This window comes from Eschscholzia californica, unplaced genomic scaffold (genome assembly GCF_041429995.1).
Source record: "Eschscholzia californica isolate CP2 unplaced genomic scaffold, dmEscCali1.0.p SCAF_6, whole genome shotgun sequence".
Lineage (NCBI taxonomy): Eukaryota > Viridiplantae > Streptophyta > Magnoliopsida > Ranunculales > Papaveraceae > Eschscholzia > Eschscholzia californica.
The window spans coordinates 36,300,795-36,321,719 of NW_028238483.1; the positions used below are offsets into that span (position 1 = coordinate 36,300,795).

General features: G+C 36.8%; 2 protein-coding genes across 5 annotated transcripts; both read left to right on the forward strand.

Moving 5' to 3' along the window:
- Positions 1-3,083: 3,083 nt before the first annotated feature.
- LOC147534230 (signal recognition particle 19 kDa protein-like) lies at positions 3,084-5,529 on the forward strand. 4 transcript variants are annotated; one of them, XM_086650429.1, is made up of 4 exons: positions 3,084-3,251; positions 3,888-4,066; positions 4,160-4,259; positions 5,176-5,529. In XM_086650429.1, exons 2-4 carry the CDS (start codon positions 3,890-3,892, stop codon positions 5,307-5,309), a joined length of 411 nt encoding a protein of 136 aa, XP_086506555.1. In that variant the 5' UTR covers positions 3,084-3,251; positions 3,888-3,889; the 3' UTR covers positions 5,310-5,529. The 4 variants fall into 4 exon arrangements, with proteins under 4 accessions (XP_086506555.1, XP_086506553.1, XP_086506552.1 ...); XM_086650427.1 differs by having other exon boundaries at positions 3,124-3,251; positions 3,877-4,066; XM_086650426.1 differs by having other exon boundaries at positions 3,163-3,378; positions 3,877-4,066.
- A 725-nt stretch (positions 5,530-6,254) lies between these two features.
- On the forward strand, positions 6,255-20,831 carry LOC147534231 (transducin family protein / WD-40 repeat family protein). Its single transcript, XM_086646611.1, has 17 exons — positions 6,255-7,004; positions 7,416-10,034; positions 10,608-11,058; positions 11,530-11,758; positions 12,501-12,665; positions 13,551-13,823; positions 13,917-14,162; positions 14,996-15,364; positions 15,466-16,878; positions 17,065-17,121; positions 17,429-17,854; positions 18,385-18,608; positions 18,833-18,966; positions 19,261-19,521; positions 19,607-19,785; positions 19,929-20,166; positions 20,257-20,831. The coding sequence occupies exons 1-16, from the start codon at positions 6,569-6,571 to the stop codon at positions 20,031-20,033; spliced, it is 7,587 nt and encodes a 2,528-aa protein (XP_086502737.1). The 5' UTR covers positions 6,255-6,568; the 3' UTR covers positions 20,034-20,166; positions 20,257-20,831.
- Positions 20,832-20,925: the final 94 nt, after the last annotated feature.

Consider the following 20,925-nt stretch of genomic DNA (forward strand, 5'->3'; position numbering starts at 1 on the left):
AAGAATCATATAAAATAAAAATGGAGTTTCATTTTATAAAAATATAAAAATAAGTATACGAAAAATGATAGAGAATATAAAAATATGATAAAATCTTCAAAAAATATTTCAAAAGATATAGCTTTTAGATAGAGTTGAATGGTCACATATGAAAAATAATATATAAGAGATTCCTTTTTACCAACTTGAATATTCAAAAATGGGTGATCTTATATATATACACATATATATATATGTCATTTACGAAAAAAAATTAATATATATCAAGTTGATTTTCTTACGTACAACATAAGTTATGATGTTAGCAACTGATAGAATTAGCCAATTAGATGAACAATAAATATGATTGATTTCGTCATTGGGTCTCTGTCAATTTTGATTAATTCTATATGTTTTTAGTTTTATATAAGAGACGCAGAGAAAACAAAAAGATATTACAATTATAATTGAGGAATAAAATAACTAAAAGAAAAAATAATAGCAACTAGTTAGGTAGATCTATCAGTTCAGACCCTAATTGAACGACTTGGAAATGAATTCAAACCCATTTGTAACCAAAACTTGATTAGGTTAACCGAAAATAAGTTGTGATTAATTCAATCTCATATGATTGTCATGACTATCAAATTTAATATCATGACTCTCAAGCTACATGGTTTAAGGCTGATTAGAACTAGTCGACCTTTATTTTTAGTTTCTTACTTGGCACGCCAGGTTATACTAGTATTGCCTACAAGTTGCCACTTCTTTGAAATTTTTTGGTAAATAAAGACGAATGATTTTTTTTTTGTTGAACTAAGATAAGATGAATGATTTAGTGAACTCAAAAAAAGGTGAAGTTTTTCGTGGTGTAAGATATTATATGATTTTGAGGGAGAGTTGGTTAGGTCTATTGATAAAATTGTTTCTCAAATGTGGTTGGAGTTATATGAACCCTCCAAAATATATTCTAATTAGATTACCTAATTATATTTCAAAAATGTCCCATTCTATACTAAATTATCTCAACGACTCCAATAGTTGATCAGACATTTCACGTACAAAAGAATATAAATTTTTACTAAAAGTAAGAAGAATAAAATGTGATAACAAATTTTTTCCAAGATACATGTTTTTTTCTTGAGACTTTATACCGAGGATATATGATTTGATACAGGTTACAGAATAAATTTCATTCCTACCTTTTTCTTAAACAAAATATAGTTTACGAAATCAAAATTTCTTCTAGAAAACAAATCTTAGATCATAATTGTTCAAAACTTTCTCTCAAAAAACATATTTTAGTATAGGGATCACCATCTCTTAGGCTAAATGTTTTCAAATCAATCAAAAATCAAAAGAACATAGATATAGAAAGAATCAAGTGATCATCTACTGCCCTATGGTGGACAAATTGAGCTTGTGCTTTTGAATTTCTGATTTGAAGCCATCATAAAAGTGGGAAGAAAGTTAGAGAGAGAAGCTTTTTAGTGGTGGCCAAAGAGGAAAACAGCAACCAACCAGAACAATAATATTCTGCTTCAAAATAATTAAGATTAATCTAATTCTTCTTTGGCTTTATTATAGAATTAAGATATGGATTAGTGGTAGACCATCCAGATCAATGGCTCCAACTAATAGAATGGAAATACTATAATCACTCATAGACTTAGAGTTTGACCTAGAGTCTAAATCAATGCATTAATGGTAAATCCATCATTGATTGTAAATAAGTGAAATTTTCAAAACTTAAATTGATGATACTATGCCAAGAAAACACGGTATCAATTTCTAAGTCAAATTATTAATAAAACGAATTATGATACGAGTTTAAGTGATTTATAGTGAACTTGGTGAAAGTGTCAACATCTTAACGAAATTTCCGTCGTTTACACATTATAAGCATTGATGATCCTCGATCAACATAAACAAATCTCAAAGTCATGGACGAGCAAGATTTGGGGTCCATGATGTTATATAGTAAGGTGAAAATGAAATGCTATCACTTGCTTAAGGTTGTTTGGTGGTGATGGTGCTAAGTTGCTAACCACAAGGTCCACAGGCATATTAAAAAAACAACAAATCTTTCAAAAGCAATGACCAACAAACCAATAAATATTCAAAATTACTACTTTTGCTTCACTTTAAATTATGTCACACTTTGTTTTCTCTTGAATTTTTTAACTTTAGGAATATATGGCTTTTTATTCTTGTAAAAATTTTCTAAATAAATCTAAATATTTTTTTTGCTCTTTTCCGATCCATTTTCATTCTTCTTCTTTGCTAGTATTTGTTTCTTCTCTTGTTCTTCTTCCTCGCTCTTTCTTTCTCTATTTTTAGTTGTCTTCAAAGATTGAGGATTGCCTATAAGATTTTTGTGTTATGAAGAATTCTACAAGTGGTAATCGTGGCCCGGTCATACAGAACCACAAAAAAATAATGCTCCCATAGTCCGATATATTGTATATGTCATGTGTCGGTCCAAGTCAAATTCTAACTGCTCTAACAAAAGTTTACAACCCACATACATTACAAGTACATACAACATTAAGATAAAAAGAAGATGGTGTGAACCAGGGGATCTTTTGAGATCTTTTGTTCATTTGAATTTGAAGTTGGTACGGGGTAATGATCATCATAGTCAATTTTCTCGCCGACCCAAAGAGGGGGGGAAAAGGTAAGAGGAATGGCGGCAAGGGTCTGAAATGGTGGTGACAATCGAAAGTGAGATGAAGATTAGGAGATAAAATATAAACAACTCGATTTTTGGACTAAAAATAAAATTGTCCCGTAAGTAAAATCTAATTAACCAAAGTCTTTGTTCTCCTCAAAATATTTTGGACCACCCCACATTTGAGAAAACTGAAAAAGTTGTTGAATTTAGACGACATCTAAACACTAGGATCAGTCCGACTCGACGATTACTTATCGGGTCACCCAGATTGACCGGAAAGGAAAATTTTAAATGCACTCACCATTTTTGTTGCATATACTGGTATTTGTTGTTCAAGCCAAAGGAAACGTAAGTGTAAATAACAAAAGAGGTGAGTGGATTTAACATTTCCCGATCTGAAAGATACGGCCGTTTCTTTTTATGAAAATGACGGTGCCTATAGAATTTCCCAGTCCTCGAGCCATCAGCCTATGGTATCAAAATAAGAACATGATTCAGAAGTCTGAATTGACTTTCAGTTTCACCTTTCAGGGATACCTTCCTCTCAAAATCCTCTTGATTTCGTTTGTTTTCCAGAAATTTTGTTAGTTGACTTGAGGTAAAAATCCTCCTCAACCCCTAGTATATTTCTAGGGTTTCTTTTCTTTCTTTAAGCTTCTTTGAATGTTACGACAAAGCAAGTGAATCTCTGTGCCAAAGACATTGTTCTAATTTGATCATCTAGTGTAAGCTTCTCAATTCATTTTTAGGGTTTTTTCAAACCCTAATTTGACATGATTTGAATCTTCTGATACGATAAATTTTGAAGTTATGTTATTCTGTTGCTTTAGATCTACATCACAACGTAGGAAATCAGTTATTGTGGAGGATAAAAACCTCATTTTCTTCTAAGCGTTTAAGAGATTTGGGGAAGTTTTTTGACTTGTAGGTTCTTACTACATGAATTTGGGGAAAAAAATACAGCCTATTTCATGCATTCTGTTTGTATATCTGATTTTGATTATGAAGTTTAATACCCATTCGTGTATTAGATTTCTTCATTAAACTCTATTAGATTCTCATTGTGGTTTAATGGCATCTAGTTTTGCATTGCCAATTTAACCTGCTTAGTTTAACCGTCCCTAAGCACTTAGACGTTAGAACACTAGAGCTCGAAAAGACAAAAAAGGTGAGTGTAAATGTCTAATTTGTTGGGTTTAACTTGGAAATTGACTTGCTTTCAGTTAATTTGCAGCCATGGATGGGTCTGTGCCTAATATAAAGAAATGGGTTGTCTTTTATCCTATCTATATTAATTCAAAGAAAACAATTGCTCAAGGACGAAGAATAAGTGCGAGTAAAGCTTGTGAAAATCCTACTTGTATTGAGATTGCTGATTGTTGTAGTGCTCTCAAGCTTCCGTCTACCATCGAGGTTACTCATTTTTCTATTTCTTGATTTTTCTCCCGAAACTAGTGTAGTGTAATTATTGTTATACAGATTTATTTTATGCTTCGGGTGTTGCAGATTGATAAGGCATATCCACGTGATTACATGCAAGTGGGGAGAGTGCGAGTGCAGCTAAAGAGGGAAGATGGAACTTTGTATAATCCAGATATTTGTTCAAGTAAGGATTTATCGCACTTTAAGTTTGTGTTTTACTTAAATCTAAAGTATCAGAGGTAGATAGCCATTGAAATGACTTGCTAAGTTACCTAGTTTATCAGCGTAATTTTCACAAACTAGTTCCAAAGAAAACGGAGGGATAAAACTTAGTTGTGAATCTAAGTGATATGTGATTTTTCAGTTGTGCTGCTACTTTACCTTTTAAATGATCTTGGTTTTGCTGAAATTCCTATCGTCAAATTGAAGTTTTATTGAGGAGATGTTTAGTTGCTATAATGATATACATTAGATATAATAGATATATCCCATATGCTCAAATATCTGAGATATCACTGGTACAATGCCTGTAGGCCCACGACCAATATCCGTTAATATCCAATATCAACGACTTAGTGAGGATAATAGAAAATTTTGAAGTGACAAAAAGAAAGTTACTTCACATTCTTGTTAATACTACCTGTTAGGGGAATCAAGCTTCTGAAACGGTTTATAGTTCCTTATAAAGTAATGGCACACAGAGGGATCAATGCCACCTCTTATTTGTATATTTATACTTTTTGTAATTTTTTTCTAATTCGACTTTTAAAGTGCTCGTGATATCATTCATATAGATGTTGTCATTGTTTGATTCCTCTGGATCCATTCTATCTAGCAGAGAGTTTTTGTTTTCTCATATTCCTATTTCTTTTCTCAATTGAGCTTCAACTGAACGAGATATAATCATACTTCATCGGCTTGTTGTCCAAAGCCAAAAAAGAAAATATCACCAAGACTGTCCATGAAGTATAAACCCTGATTTGTGTGCCTTGTTAGTGTGTCAATTTCAGACGAGGGAACTACTGCTTCTGATTATATTATCATATTTTTGATCCTTTTGTTGTGCGTTATGATTGAGTTGCTGTCCTAAAAATGCACAGGGAAACAGATGATGCTTCAGGTTGCAGCCATGGTTCCAAGGCATCCAGGGAGGATGAAGAAACAGGCTTCTGCAACAGCTTCAACATCAGGACCTTCCAAACAAGGAGGAAAGGGTGGAAAGAAGAAGAGATAAGCTTCCAACGTTACAAGTCATTCTCACTAATCTTTTTCTTATCATTTTTTATAAGGGAACCCATCTTCAACAATATGACCTTATGTACTCTTGGGTTTTCAAGATCTCTTTAGATGAACATGTATCCTCCTTTATAGGAACATTTTTGTGAAAATGACAACCGCATAGATCTAATAAGTTTGTGAAGTTTGTGAAAATGCAGACTTGTGTGTTTGAGCCATTAATTGGGACCGTTGTTATAATAATGCTCCATAGTAAACATATCGACAGCCGCTCCTAGTATTCATATTCAAGCTAACCCAATAAAAACTATACTTAGGTCTCTGTAGAATCGTTACTTAATATTTCTATTGAGTAATGGCATTTGGACCCTATTTTTGTTGTACTAAAGAAAAAGCTGTTAAAACAATAAAGAACTGGTCATAGGATTTTGCAGGACTCACCTTTGGGGCCATATTCTGCTTTGGCACTTTAGGACCTCAAAACTTTGTCCCACTCATGTGGAATTCATTTACAACAACACCATAACAGAAATTACAGTGTTGATATTATGTTATAGAATTCCAACCTGGCCTGAGTTTCTGGTGATACTGCCTGCTTTGATGTTTTCTCGAAGGCCACTGATTTCGGGAAAAAAATTGAATACAAAATTTTAAGTGGAAAAAATTGGTCTAATTTTTTTGTTTGTTTCTACCATGTCTCTACTGTCATTTTTCTCCATGCCGGTAAATGTTGTCGATAAACTGTTATTGTCCATTGATCTTTTAATTTTTTTTTAGTTCCCCAATTCCCCCACCACCGATCACCACTACCATCATTTCCCTTTCTCTCTCCTCCCTCTCCCACTCTCTCATCTGTGATCTCTCACTTGTGGTTCCGCGTCACTGGGGGGCCAAATTGGATGGGCGTTTCGACGAAAGGGACATCCTTTTCGTAGAAACAAATAGAGATAGGAAAGGAGACGAGAGGAGAAAGAGAGATAAATGATGGTGGTGGTCGAAGGTGGTGTGGGTGGTGGGTGGAGATGGGAGGAAACGAGGAAGAGGGAAAAATTTTATATCCCATTAAGGCATAAAATATGAAAGAAAAAAAACTCACAATTTCATATGTTGGCTGCCCATATATAAGGTTATGGTGCCAATATCCAAACTCGGCGCCGAGAGAACTAACGGGCGCTCAGACTTCAAGTTCAACTCCGTCAAGGATTCAGTAACTACCATCTTCTTCTTCTTCGCCATTTCTGCTCATCAGCAATTGCGATGAGAGAGAAAACCAGTACTTCAAGTGTTAATGGTGCCCAAACTACTTCGAATAAATCGAAAGACGATGAAAATTCAATCACGACAGAAGAAATCTCTGAATTCTTACCTCTAAAACTCATCAAATCAGAAATCGTACCTCCATCACCAACTCACTCTGAATCTACAATTGATTGGTTATCAGATTACGCTGGATTATCATGGATTTCATACGGAGCTTCATCTTTACTCGTCATATCTCATTTTCCTTCTCCACTCTCTCCAGATGAAAACCTAATTGGTCCAATCTTTCGACAAGTGATCCAACTTTCTCATAATCAATCTAGTATAATAAAAGCTGTTTCTTGGTGTCCGTCAGTTCCTTCAGATGGAGAGATCGCTGTGGCTTTCGACAATTCTATCTGTTTATTATCCGAAACTTCAGGAATTACTCAAGGTATGATTTAAAACTTGATATTGTTTCTATTTGATCAAATGTGGAAACTTTAAGCTTTGGTTGATCTGAAATTAGACTTTGTTTCAGTGAATTGTTAGAGAAATTGAGCACAAACACCAAGTTTGAAACTTTATATTAGCTGAATTTGTTACTAGTCACTTCAAATGTTTAGAGAGGTGCCCACAGTTATATAAATGTTGGAAAACTCAAGAACAAACTTTTCTTCTAAAATATTTGGGAAACTGTTTTTATCTCTTGTTCTTAATGCTTAAACAGTTAGAGCTAGGTGCGCGGAATGTATAGTTGTGGGCAAAGTCGAGTACAAACTTGCACGGTGTATATGATATAGTTGCAGATTCTTTTGGTGGTAAATAGCGTTCAGCTAATAAAATCACTCAATTGTATTCTTAGGTTCCTTCTGTTGGAGTCAGATTGCAGTGCTCGTACAGTCTTCTAAGGTGGAGGCATTTAAATGGACAAGCTCTGGGGATGGGATTGTTGCAGTCGGTACTGAGGTGGTACTTTGGAAAAGGAAGAGTAAAAACTGGGAGATAGCTTGGAAGTTTTGTCCGGAACAACCACAAAATCTTGTTTCAGCAACTTGGTCTACCGAAGGACCTGTGGCAACAGGAATATATTTGAACGAATCGTCTTCTCATGTAAAAGATTCAAGTAGATGCGTGTTAGTAAGTCAGTATGATAGAAAATCAGGATTTGTTAACGTTGAGCTTCAACACCCTCAACCTGTTTTTATGATTCAATGGAGGCCATCAGTTGGAACACACATGCAAAGAGATTTTCTGCTGACATGTTGCTTAGATGGAACTGTAAGGTTGTGGAGTGAGGTTGATAATAGGAGGGCGAAGAAATTTGTGAAGGACGTCAATGAGCAGAAAAACACAAGGCAATCTTTCCATGTAACAGCTGTAATTGAAATTAATCAGTCTTTGAATGGTACTCTTGGAACTGATACGTTTGTAACATGGGCAGTCGATACTAAAGGTATGACCAGTCCGGGTGGAGGAGATAACCGACTTTTCTCTAGTGAATATGACACGATTGTTAAGTGCGGGTGGTTGATTGGGTTTGGTCCAGGGATGTTGGTTACTTTCTGGGCCATTCACTGCCTTGATGAAGTTTCTCCTTTGAGGTTCCCACGAGTGACTCTGTGGAAAAAACAAGAATTACTGGGTGCTGAAACCAGTAGTGTCCACCTTTCTAGTGATTCAAATCTTTTGATTAAAGGCGTTATTTCAAGAAATCAATCCTTTGGTCCGCCAACTGTATGCTCTCTGTTTCACTTATCATCTAATAGTTCCATGAGATGGTTACAGTTAAATACTAAGGATTCTGATCTGAAGGATGCTTCTTTACGTCTAGATGGTCACACAGGAAGTATTTTACAAGTTGCTGTAAATCCTTATAGTAGTGAAGTTGAAGTTGCTGCATCTTTGGATTCCAATGGGGTGCTACTATTCTGGTTGTTCTCTACTGCTTCCAGCTCTGCTGTCGGCATGCCAACCATTGTTACACCCGCATGGAAGTTATTTGGCAAGATTCAAACCCAATATCTGCCGTGTTCCAAATATACATGTTTAGGGTGGGCTCCTTCACTTTTGATTGATGACCATGTTGTTATTATGGGCCATACTGGGGGAATTGATTGTTTCATTGTTAAACTCTCTGAAAGTGGAGAAGAGAATTTGTTATGTCACAAGTTATGCACAATCCCTTTTACTGGTCATAATAATGCGGGTGATCCGACCAAGATCTATACAATTCCTTTGACTTCCACTTGTGAGAAATCTATTAGTTTTCTGTTGCTAGGAGTGTGGATGAAAGAGTTTCTTGCTCTGTCATGGAAGGTTGTGTTGCACTATGGAGATTTAGCTGGAAGTATCTGTGGTTGTGCCATTGATATGAGTGATACTGCCGATTCCGGTACATGGAGTTTCGCAAGTACTTTTGCTGGCAGAAGGTGTTCTGTTGTTGCTCATCTTTGTTCGACAAATATGCCAGATCCACATGACCATGATCAGGTTACTAGTTTTGCTGTCATCAGTGCAAGCAATTTGTTGCCATCTGGAGTGCAAAAGAAGATTTCAAGTCATGGTTTGTGCTGCAATTCTGCTGCATACCACATGGCTACTGGTTGCTCTGATGGTAGTTTAAAACTCTGGAGAAGCAATCTTCCAACATCATTGACCCCCAACCCTGGGAAGTCTAACTTATCCTGGGAGCTTGTGGGTATGCTTTATGCCCATCAAGGGCCAATTCACAAGATATCTTTGTCTGATTCTGGTCATAAGATTGCAACGACTAGCATGGGAGATAAATCAGAAAATGTCAGCACACTTCGTATATGGGAAGCAGTACGTGTTATAGGTGGAGGGAACTTTTTATTAGAAGATAATATATCTCTGGATGGGGATGTTATTTCGATGAATTGGTTAAGTATAGGGAATGGGCAGTTACTACTTGGGGTCTGCATGCAAAATGAACTGCGAGTATATTCCCAAAGAAGCTCCTGTCTTCAAATTCTTTCTAAATCAGAGGAAACATTAAATGGAAATATTTGGATTTGTATAGCAATTTCTTGTATATCTCCAGCTGCCCGAGACTTCCTTTGGGGTCCTATGGCCACTCCTGTGCTTGTTCATAATATGCATTTTTGTCTCTTCAATAGGTGGTCATTCGGTACGCCTAACAGGAATGGAACGAAGTGCTGTTCAAATTCTTCCATAGGTGGCACAGTAGAGGGCCTGATTCCTGCCATCTTTACTGACCGGGATAATGGTCACACAAAAGAAGTATCGACAGATGAGATGATAGAAGGATGCAATATGCTGCCTATGAAGGTCTTTCTGAAAAACGATTATCAGGTGCGTAGTTTGTCTTCAGCAGCGTCACTACAGCATCAAACGTCAGATCATGGAGCTGCTTCCTGGAGCATGTTAGAAGTGGCCGATAAATTACTTACATCTTTGCCTATTTATCACCCACAAGCACTCCTTCATAATTTATATACAGGTATCAAATTACAATAACTTCTTACATCCTCTTCACCATATAGAAGTATGAGATGCAACCACCATATGGTTGGTAATGTTAGACATAATTAAGCATTTAATCAATAGTACTAACTACTGGAAGTGATGGCATGGTACTAATTTTTACTGAAAGACTTGCAATTGTCCTGTTAGTTCCCACAAATAAAGTGTAACAAATATTTTAATTTCTTTGGGTCTTTCATGTTTTTCAGTTACTCGGAACATCTTTTATCATCACAAGCTGATGTCCAAGATTTAATGTTACTACTTGAAGTTAGATATCATCTTAGAGTCTAGATTTCACATACTTACATGTCTGTTCTCATAATCTACTGTCCTGTGGAATCAATTGAAGAGATAGCAACATGGCAATGGCTTTTCCATGATCCATAGACTTAGGACTATGTTGTCTCTATATCTTAATATCTCCCGTTGCCCTTGTGTATCTATTTCTATAACTACCTAGTATGGCCTTTCTTCAATTGGTTTTAAAGTAGCTGTTGATGTTCTACGCTGTCAAGCTCTTTGAATATGCAAGAACACCTGTTTGCAGGGAACATGAGACGTGCATCTGTAGCTGTGCGGCATCTTGTAGGTTGCCTTTCTTCTGTTACTACCGGGAAGGGATATGGATGCTCCAAGCGAGGCCATACCTTTCCACTGATCTCTTTGTCTGATTACTTTGAAGAATCTTTTTCCACTGTTAGAATAGGTGATAAAGGATTACAATGGGGTACAAATTCTGCTTTGGTTGGAACTGATAGAAGCTCAATCCCAAATTTTGGATATAATTCAGAGTCATTTTCCTCAAATAATGTATTAACTTCGAATTCCAGAAAATCTGACATAAGTGGCTACATTGAAACTGTGGAAAAGTTCCATGATATAGCATCTATAACCACCATGGAAAGAATTGAGATGCTGGCAGCAATGGATCTCCTCGGCGAAGTCAGTGATTTAAGCCGTGCATCTGCTTATGAGAGTCTTGATGGACCTGCAAGAAGGTACTTCTTATGTAGATCATATGCTATCTTTGCATGTAATATCTATCAAATGATTAATTTGGATCTGTTAGAACGTTATGAGGTGAAAGCAGGTTAGCGAGCAACACGTAATTAACTTCATTGGAAATTCACAAGTCATAACTGATTTTGGAGAATACAGTAACCATAAATCAAAGTTGCGTACAAGTGAAATCTTATGTAGAATAGATTAGTGCTTACATCATAATGATGTACATGTCTCAAGTGAGTATAGTACAAGTTTGTAACACTATACCCCTACATCATTAAATAATCAAGGAATTCAGCCCAACCCTACATGGTATCACTTATTACTTGTCCGCGTGTATCAAATTTTGCTGAACTACTGTGGAGCTTCTATGATGTTTGTCTAGCATTTTGAGCTCCTTTTTATTTTTCATGCTTGAGATATTCTTGGACCCTGATGCAGATTTCTTTTAATTATCTTCCAAGGTTTTGGGTTGCAGTGAGGTTTCAACAACTATATTTTCTCCGAAGATTTGGTAGAGTGGCATCCACGGATGATTTGGTTGTTGACTCTGGGATGATTGGATGGGCTTTCCACTCTGATTGTCAGGAAAATTTATTGAATTCTGTTCTATCCAATGAACCATCATGGCAGGAAATGCGTAAATGGGGTGTTGGGTTCTGGTTTACTGATGCAACACAACTGAGAATGAGGGTAATCCTAGGCTATCTATCTACGTAAAAATCTAGTTCAAAATTCTTCTCCTATTAGTAGTATGCAGTCACTTAAAGAAACTTTTGTGAGCATGTTGCCTGCAAAGTCATCTTAGTTTTCCAATCACGTGAGAGGGAAAAGTATTTAGGTAAGACTAGAGGATTGGTTTGTGGTTTAACTTTGAAATATCATAAAATGTTCATTAGAAATCTGATAACCCGAAGTAGCAGGCGGTATTACTGTATTATCCTTGATATCAAAGTTACATGTTAGGTATTCAACAACATGAATCACATATGTTGTCTATAACTGTTTTTTCTATTGTCTATGATCTTAAGTATTTGATTGACATGCAAAGACTGATTCACAATATTGTGACAAAGGTGTCAGTAGCGCACCAGGAGAACCCTATTAAATGTGCTACTTTGCTGTATTAGTTCAGTGGAAAGTTGCGTTTTCTGTTTTGTAGTTGATTATGAATTAAGTTTATGGAATAAAAAGAGTGCATAAGCATTGTAGGCCCAAATAATAAATTTAAGGCTACTAAGTGAGAGCTGACCAAAACATGTTCCTAAATGTTAATTAAGTTCATTTTTAGTGAGTGGTTCTTGAGGATATTTGTTCTCTAGGATGTTTTTGGCACCTTTAATGAAATTGCAAATGGTACGAGCTCACTAATGATTCTTAATGGGAAACCATTAAGCAACAGGTGTTTTCTGATAAAGGGTACTTGACCATGTAGATGGAGAAATTGGCCAGATCACAATATCTGAAGAAGAGAGATCCAAAGGATTCTGCACTTTTATACGTAGCACTGAACAGACTTCAAGTTCTGGCTGGACTTTTCAAAGTCAGCAGAGATGAGAAGGATAAACCCCTAGTGGCATTTCTTTCACGCAATTTTCAGGTATTATCTCAATTCTCAATTGCCATTTAATGAAGAAAGACGATGTCATAGAAAGAAATTAGTATAATCAGAAACTACATGGGCATATAAGTACCCAACTCAAATGTCAAAGTAGTTGATGTTATCCATTCAATTTTCAATTAAAAAAAAGAGGGAGTCAGCTTAGTAACCCAACAAAGCATAGTATCATGTTCATGGAGTAACTGTTTTCTTCCCGAGTCTCGACCTAACTATTGAGTTGGCAATTTGTACCTCGCCAATTACTCTACAACTTTCTTTGTAGTAGTGCCAAGGCATCTGATTTAACCATGACTGGATTTTGGTGAAACTTCTATGAAACAAAGACAAAATGGGAATAGAACCCTGCTGAAGACATCCATACGATCATCTTTGGTTCTGTGATCCTTCAGAGTTTTATAAATAATTGGTCAAACGGTGCAGCTAAGCCATTGTCAACTATATCAAACTGGTACTGGTTACGCCATAGACCCTCTATCTACACATGCTGTTCTCTACATTACTAAGTGCATAGAGGATTTGAAATGCTCGCATTCTTCTCGTATTCAAGGGTGCAGAAGTGAATGTTTGTCCGCTGAACCAATGAGAAAAAAATAGCGTTACCACTCCACTGACATGTCTTAGGAATATAAATGGTATGTCTAGTATTTTCTCTGAGGGGTATGCTTAACATGTCCAAATGTTGGTCAAGATATTGTGCCTTGTCACAGATGTATTTTATTCTATCGTTGTATTCTTCGGTCCTCTTGATGAGAAAATAAACATATTTTACTAACCCTGTAAGATGCTGGTACACGACCTAATTGGACTTTGGGCTGCTAAATTTAGCTTAGTCATCCTACAAGTATTAATTTCAGAGTTTTGTAGGAGGAGAGAAATAAAGCAGCTGCTCTGAAGAATGCCTATGTTTTGATGGGAAGACACCAGCTAGAGCTTGCGGTTGCTTTCTTTTTGCTTGGAGGAGATCATACCTCTGCACTCTCGGTCTGTGCTAAAACCCTCGGGGATGAGCAGCTAGCTCTTGTAATATGTCATCTTGTTGAGGGATACGGTGGACCCTTGGAGCGTCATCTTATATCAAATATTCTACTTCCAGCTGCAACTGAGAAAGGGGACTACTGGTTGGCAAGCCTTCTTGAGGTGTGTGCATCTTGACATGTATGAATATGCATCATCTCATCTGGAAAGTCTTATCGTCTTGATGTTAATTATTTAACTGTTCTGCATATACAGTGGGCTTCAGGGAATCACTCTCAATCTTTCTTGAAATTTCTTGGATTCCAAAGAGACCCAGTTACCGATAAGTTGTTCCTCCCTTCCAATCAAGCTGCTTTTTCAGACCCAAAAGTTGGTCAATATTGCCAAATGCTGTCGGGGAAAACTAGCATGAAAAATTCTGTTGGAGAATCTGCCGCTGCAATGTTGGCTAGATGGGCTACATTGATGACTTCAGCCGCCTTAAATAGATGTGGACTTCCTGTAAGTTAGTTTTCTATTATTGTGTTAAGATAATGAGAGGGATTTTACTAATAGTAACCCATTTGTTCCCCTCTTAGAAATACACATATCAGTTCCACCTCAAGTTAGAATCATTCTGAACTACACTGAATTTCATAAATTCTGAATTGAGGCTTAAACAAGATTTATTATTAGTATTCGCCTCTTGATAGTTTTAAATCACGTGGTTGGTCTAGGATTCTAGGAACAAAGCTAGTGTAGATATTCCAATGTTACAAATCCTATTGTTCTAAAAGACTAGAGCTAATTATTGTTTCGTAGCACGTGTTATCAGCATGTCATGCATCCTGGTGATCCTAAGATGAAAACGCACATATATGAACATTAACCAGGAAAATCATGTTCGACATAGATTTTGCATGTTCTGGGAGTCTTTAGTGCATAACATGTAAACTTTGATTTAGGCAAGAACAAGCTTATGCTTAAAACTCTTGCATACGAGGTCCAATCCCTGTACCTCTTCCTTGTAAAGTCTCTCTTTAATACGTTTGTTCAAAGTTAAAAAAGAAAACCAGGAAAATAAGTTGTTGTTGCGTATGGAGATCCCAAGCAGTATTCCTGAATAAGGATGGTTTCTCAGATTTCCAACCCTAAGTTTCTTAGATGATCCCCACTCTGTATACAAACCAACCAAATTTTTGGCACTGAATTCTAAAAATCTAATTTGACATAATAGAATTAGAAAACATTGCAGGTAGTTTTTTGTATTGCCTATTCAGTGGAAATTCTCTCTCTCTAGATTCTTTCATTCTATAGTAGTAAGTATTTATTGATCCCTGATATAATATTTCAAGCTTGAAGCTTTGGAGTGCTTCTCATCTTCAAACATTTCTGAAAGTGTGGATCAAGGAAGCATATCAGACATTGTGGAACATGGAATTCTACATGGTGTACCAAGTGTACCTTTAAATCAGACACGTAACTGGCTTTCAGGTGACGTTGCAATGCGTTTAGAGTCCAATCTTAAATTGGATTTGGCAGTCCAGTACATTTCAAAACTCATGATGGAGCATCCCAGCTGCACAGACACCATTTTGACATGTAATGAGAGTGATGATTACAAGCATAAGATGTCAATTGAAACTTTTCAAAATAAGCTAAACTCGGGACTAGCAGCATTTGAGCGGAAGTATTTAATGAATACAATTGATCTACTTAATATGGTAATCTTGTTCCTTAACCCAGGATACACTTCTTCTCTCCATTGATTTGATCTAGTGTTGTTCCTTGTTTTCCACAAATACTGATCTGTCTCTTTTGGCAGGTCTTAATATATTCGTGCAATAACGGGTTATCATTTATTGGATACCATATATACCATGGTTATATGTTGCAGCAAGCTTCACAGGAGAATAGTACATTGTACCAGCTCCTCCAGTGTCCTCTTCCTCAGATCTTCGTAAGGGTGGTTGAAGAGGTCTCACAGTTATTTACCCGATATATTGTCGTCTGCAGCATTGCTTGCTCTCCCCTGGATCAGAGTTCCTCAAAGTTTTGTCTTGGCAGTCATAGCCCTAGTGAAGTAAATGCTGATATTTATATGCAGCGCCTCTTGCAACCTCTGATGAGTTTAAGAGCTATTTTAAAGCTCAATTTTTCTAGTATCCTTTCGGAAAATGTCAACGCCTTCACCGTTATTGATCTTCTGGAATATCATGTGGTTTTTGCTTCGGCGTGGTCTCAAAAGAAATTTGGATGTCTCATTCTTATGATAAGCCCAATATTGATTGCTTACTCGGAGGGCCATACTCCTTCAGAAATTGATGTCACAAATATGAAGAAGATTCTCCACCAAAGCGTGGAGCTAGTGAGTTGTAATTCAGTGTGTGATGGTCTGAGGGGACCCCAAGTTGCTGAGTGCGAGCAACTAGAACAAGAAGCAGGTGAACCTAAACTTTTTTCCATTCCAGAAGATGAAAAATGGAAGATTATAGGAGGTTGTTTGTGGAGACTTCTAGAGAAGTTCACTAAGGATCAGCTGACTTCAGTTTCTGACAGCCTCCGAGATGGTGGTTCTTCTAGAAATTTTCCAAGAGGCTTGTCTTTGTTGACATCTAGCAATGTAAGTTTGGAATTCGATAGAAGTGGTTCACTGAGACAGATTGAGATGGTCTTGGCTAAATTACTGAGAAGTACTCTTGCCTGCATTTCATCGTTTACTATTAAACAGCTAGCATCACTCCTAAAGCACAAAGTAGATAAGGGTTTGCCAGTACCTACCCTTGTATGGTTAGAAGAACGTGATCGTTTTCATCCTGGAGCCTTGTCTGACCATCTCAAAAAGGGAATTGACAACTTGCAACTTAATAATAAAGAAAACGACTCTTCATTGTTTGACGTACTGTGGGGAATTTCTGCTAATCCTAAGGACATATATGAAGGTTTGACACAAGAACAAACATGGCGGTCTCCGTTTATTAGTAAAAAAATTTCTAGAAGTTGGCTTGATATAGATAAAGCCTGTCAGGGTGACACTGAAAATGGTAAGACTGTACTAAACAATCAGGAAGGTAGCTCTAATACTGTTAATGGTACCAAGCCATCAGTTGACAGGGGACAGTTCCAAGAAAACCCTAGTTTAATGGGTTATAGACGTAGTGATATAACCCATATAAAGGAGTCTACAAGTTTCCTGAACCCAGAAGAAATATACAAAAAAAATGGACAGCTTCTAGAGGTAATTTTAATACCCTTCACCTTCTCATGGATTTAAAGATTACAGCTTTTAATGTCTATGTAGTCTGCCTGCTGTCGGCTTAAATACTTGGTGTAGTTCCCAGATTATTTTTTTGCCTAAAGGAATTTCCTGGAATTTCAATGACAACTCTGATGGATTACTTGGTTCTGTTTCCTTTTGTTGCAGGCTATTTGTATCAACTCTATAAATCAACAACAAGCTGCAGTTGCTAGTAACCGAAAGGTTAGTTAGTGCACTTTCAGAGTTGCTCTGAATCATCTTATTCTAATACATATTCAGTTGGAGTTCATTTTATTTCTTTCGGGAACTTCTCTATCATTCTGAGTCAACGTCGTTGAACTAACAGTGGGTCAACTAATTGGCTTTCGTTGATTAAAAATTTTATTTGCATTTGAGGCTAATGGGATAAACTTCATGTAATTCTTTGTCCCGACGCCTGAGGGACTTTTCTGCTAAAATCTTCCTCTTACTCAGATGAAAACTATTTTGAAGTTGACTAACGTTTGAATTCAAAATTTACTTTTTCCAGGGTATACTTTTCGTCAACTTGAAGGATGAACCTTATAGAGATCAGTCAAATTATATCTGGGAGGAGGCTGATTGGCCAAAGAATGGGTGGGCTGGAACTGAAACGATACCAGTTCCTACATTTGTTTCTCCAGGTATTGGACTTGGTAGCGAAAAGGGAACACACCTTGGATTAGGCGGAGCTACTGTGGGATTGGGTTCTTTGGCGAGACCAGGGAGGGATTTGACTGGTGGCGGAGCATTTGGAATTCCAGGTTATGCTGGTATGGGTGCTTCTGGCCTAGGTTGGGGTACCCAACAAGATTTTGAGGAGTTTGTAGATCCACCAGCAACAATTGAGAACATTCACACAAGGGCGCTTTCAAGTCACCCCTCGAGGCCTTTATTCTTGGTCGGATCTAGCAATACTCATGTTTATCTTTGGGAGGTACATAATCATCACGAGAAGCATAGATACATGCTCTTATTTTAGTGTATATCTGCTTGCTTATTTCTGACATTTTTTTGGGGGATAATATTGAAACCAATTTTAGCATGCACCTTAAGACATAGACAATAATCGGATCTGATTTTATTGGGGTAAAAGTAAAACTGGGTTTCCATCATTACGTTTCGAAACGAATGGTGTCATGGTCAGGCAGCAGCTCAATTAGTGTTCCCTTTTAATCTTCAATACTGCTTTGTGGAATGATTCAAACACTTCAGGTGTCTTCTTTATTTATTTATTTTTGTCTGGAGAAAAAGCAAAACATCTAAATTGTCTTATTTATTTGTGTTAATTATATGCTCTTTAATTTATAGCATCAAATGATTTTTGGTACTGTTTTCTTATGTACCCTCTTCTTGTCTTTATTTTACTTATTTATACTACTTAAGTATTTATCTGTCAGCTTTTATGTCATATTCAAGACAAGTATATAGATCTATTACTTAAGAAAAGGTATTTCATATGTGCAGTTTGGAAAAGAGAGAGCAACTGCAACATATGGTGTATTGCCTGCTGCGAATGTTCCTCCACCATATGCACTTGCATCAATATCAGCCTTGCAGTTTGATCATTATGGACACAGATTTGTTACTGCAGCTTTAGATGGTACTGTATGCACATGGCAACTTGAGGTTGGTGGAAGAAGCAACATCTGTCCAACTGAATCATCTATCTGCTTCAACAGCCATGCATCGTACGTGTTCTATATAGGAATATGCTAAGCTCATGATACAAGTAACAGGATTTTGTCATAGATAAATTGATATTCACTTATTGACTTCCCAACAAGTACATGTGCTATTTAATAAGAAAGTCGGATCATCAGTATCATCTCATGAATGTTCTTTTTGACGAACCATTTTCACTTACACTGGATTGATTTCGAGGATTTTAAAATGATGAATTTTTTTGTTTCAGGGATGTCACTTACGTTGCTGGAAGTGGATCTGTCGTAGCTGCAGCAGGATCTAGCTCCAATGGTGTTAACGTAGTCATATGGGATACATTGGCTCCACCTACTACTTCTCAAGCTTCTCTTGTTTGTCATGAAGGTATTCTTCATATCTCTTCCCTAATATATCAAAGAATAAATGTATAAAATTGGGTTTATAACTTAATTACCACGGATATCAACTAGAAATAAAATTGCACTAGGAAGGTGACACAAATTTAATCTGTGTTTGGAAGAGCAACTATCCATGTCTGCCGTTAAATTTTATCATTTGATCGCAAAGATCAATATCATTCTGCATATTGGGTGTTGGTATTGGGTATCACATAAACATTTTCTTTTCTACTTCCTTCTTATGTAGTGTTTTGAGTATTGTTGTGGTCTCTGTGTGAAGGTGGTGCACGTTCCATCTCGGTGTTTGACAATGACATAGGAAGTGGTTCCATCTCTCCAATTATCGTCACTGGTGGAAAAGGTGGTGATGTTGGGCTGCATGACTTCCGTTTCATCGCGACGGGAAAGACTAAGAGGCACAGGCATTCTAATGCTAGCGAATCAAATGTCAATTCACCTACGCACGACTCGAGATCAGGGGTTTCTAGCAAAGTAGGAGAACATAATGGAATGCTTTGGTATATACCAAAAGCTCATCAAGGTAGACAACCATCTTCCTATACGATTAATATCTTCAACAGTTAGGAGTTTATGTTTAACAATCTTTCAATTTAATGTTCGTGCAGGAAGTATAACTTGTATATCTACCATCCCTAATACCAGCATGTTCTTAACTGGGAGCAGAGATGGAGATGTTAAACTCTGGGATGCCAAAAGATCCGAGCTAGTTTTTCATTGGCCAAAATTACATGAACGCCATACGTTTCTGCAACCTAGCTCGCGGGGTTTTGGTGGAGTTGTTCAGGTAATCCATTAAACTTGACGCTGAGAGTATGGTTCAAATTGTTGATGTTTCATTTGGTTATCTGAAGAATGACTAGAAAAATAAATTCTCAACCTATCAGTTCTTTCATTGTTTAAGCTCATAGATTTTTACTCATTATTCAGGACGCTGTCACCGACATCCAAGTCCTTCCTCATGGTTTTCTTACATGCGGTGGGGATGGTACCGTAAAGCTTATCCAACTCAAAGATTTTCAGTACAGAACGTGAAGAGGGGCATAAAACAAAATGAATATTGGGCAGTCGTACCTTGTCAATAACCATCATGGATGAGTAGCCGCAAAACCAAGATATGTGGAGCTGCGCTAATACTGCCGAAGGCTGCTTAATTGACGTATATCTGGTATAGACTGTACTAGTTTGGTTGTTTCCATCTATATGTGAATTCCGTCAATAGTTCATTGGTCTTATGGTTTTTTTTTTCTTGTGACAGGAATATACGGTATGCCTCATCAGTCTAGAGCTGATTGCACCTTTACTTCTAGTCATAGGATGCTTCTTCATCGACTGCACGGCACAGAGTCCTTGCCGTTATATCCTTCTTCGCTGTGAATATGAGAACATCACTCCTGTATCAAGTTAAACCACCTTGAAGATATACTCAGCAACATCCTACATTATTTTCAAGCCTGTGGTAACTCTCCTCAATCCTGAATGCAAAAACTAAATCATGTCTTCCTAAACTCCAAAGCTAGTTGCAGTAGTTGTTGAATTTTGTTTGGTGGTAAAAGATCAGAGAGATGGGCTATAGGGGCTAGAGATATCTAAACACTATATGGTCAAAATAAAGTTTTAGAATAGGGACTTCATCTTCTTTAAAATTCTTTTACAGAAAGCTGTTTTCTTCATTGTGTTTGTATGTGTTCATTTAAAAGGGTAAGCTGTGTTCTTTTTTGTAGGGGCTTGAAGCCCTTAAATAGTTAGGAGATGTCATATACATAATTTAAGGTTGTGTCATGTTTAATCTTTCCTCCTTTGGTAAATCCAATCACTCTTCAAATTTCATATTACATCGTCGTTATTGCAGTTAAGGTTATTATCAAGTAATGCCATTTTAGCTGATTACATGATCCTATAGTCTATTCTAAAGCTGAATTACAAT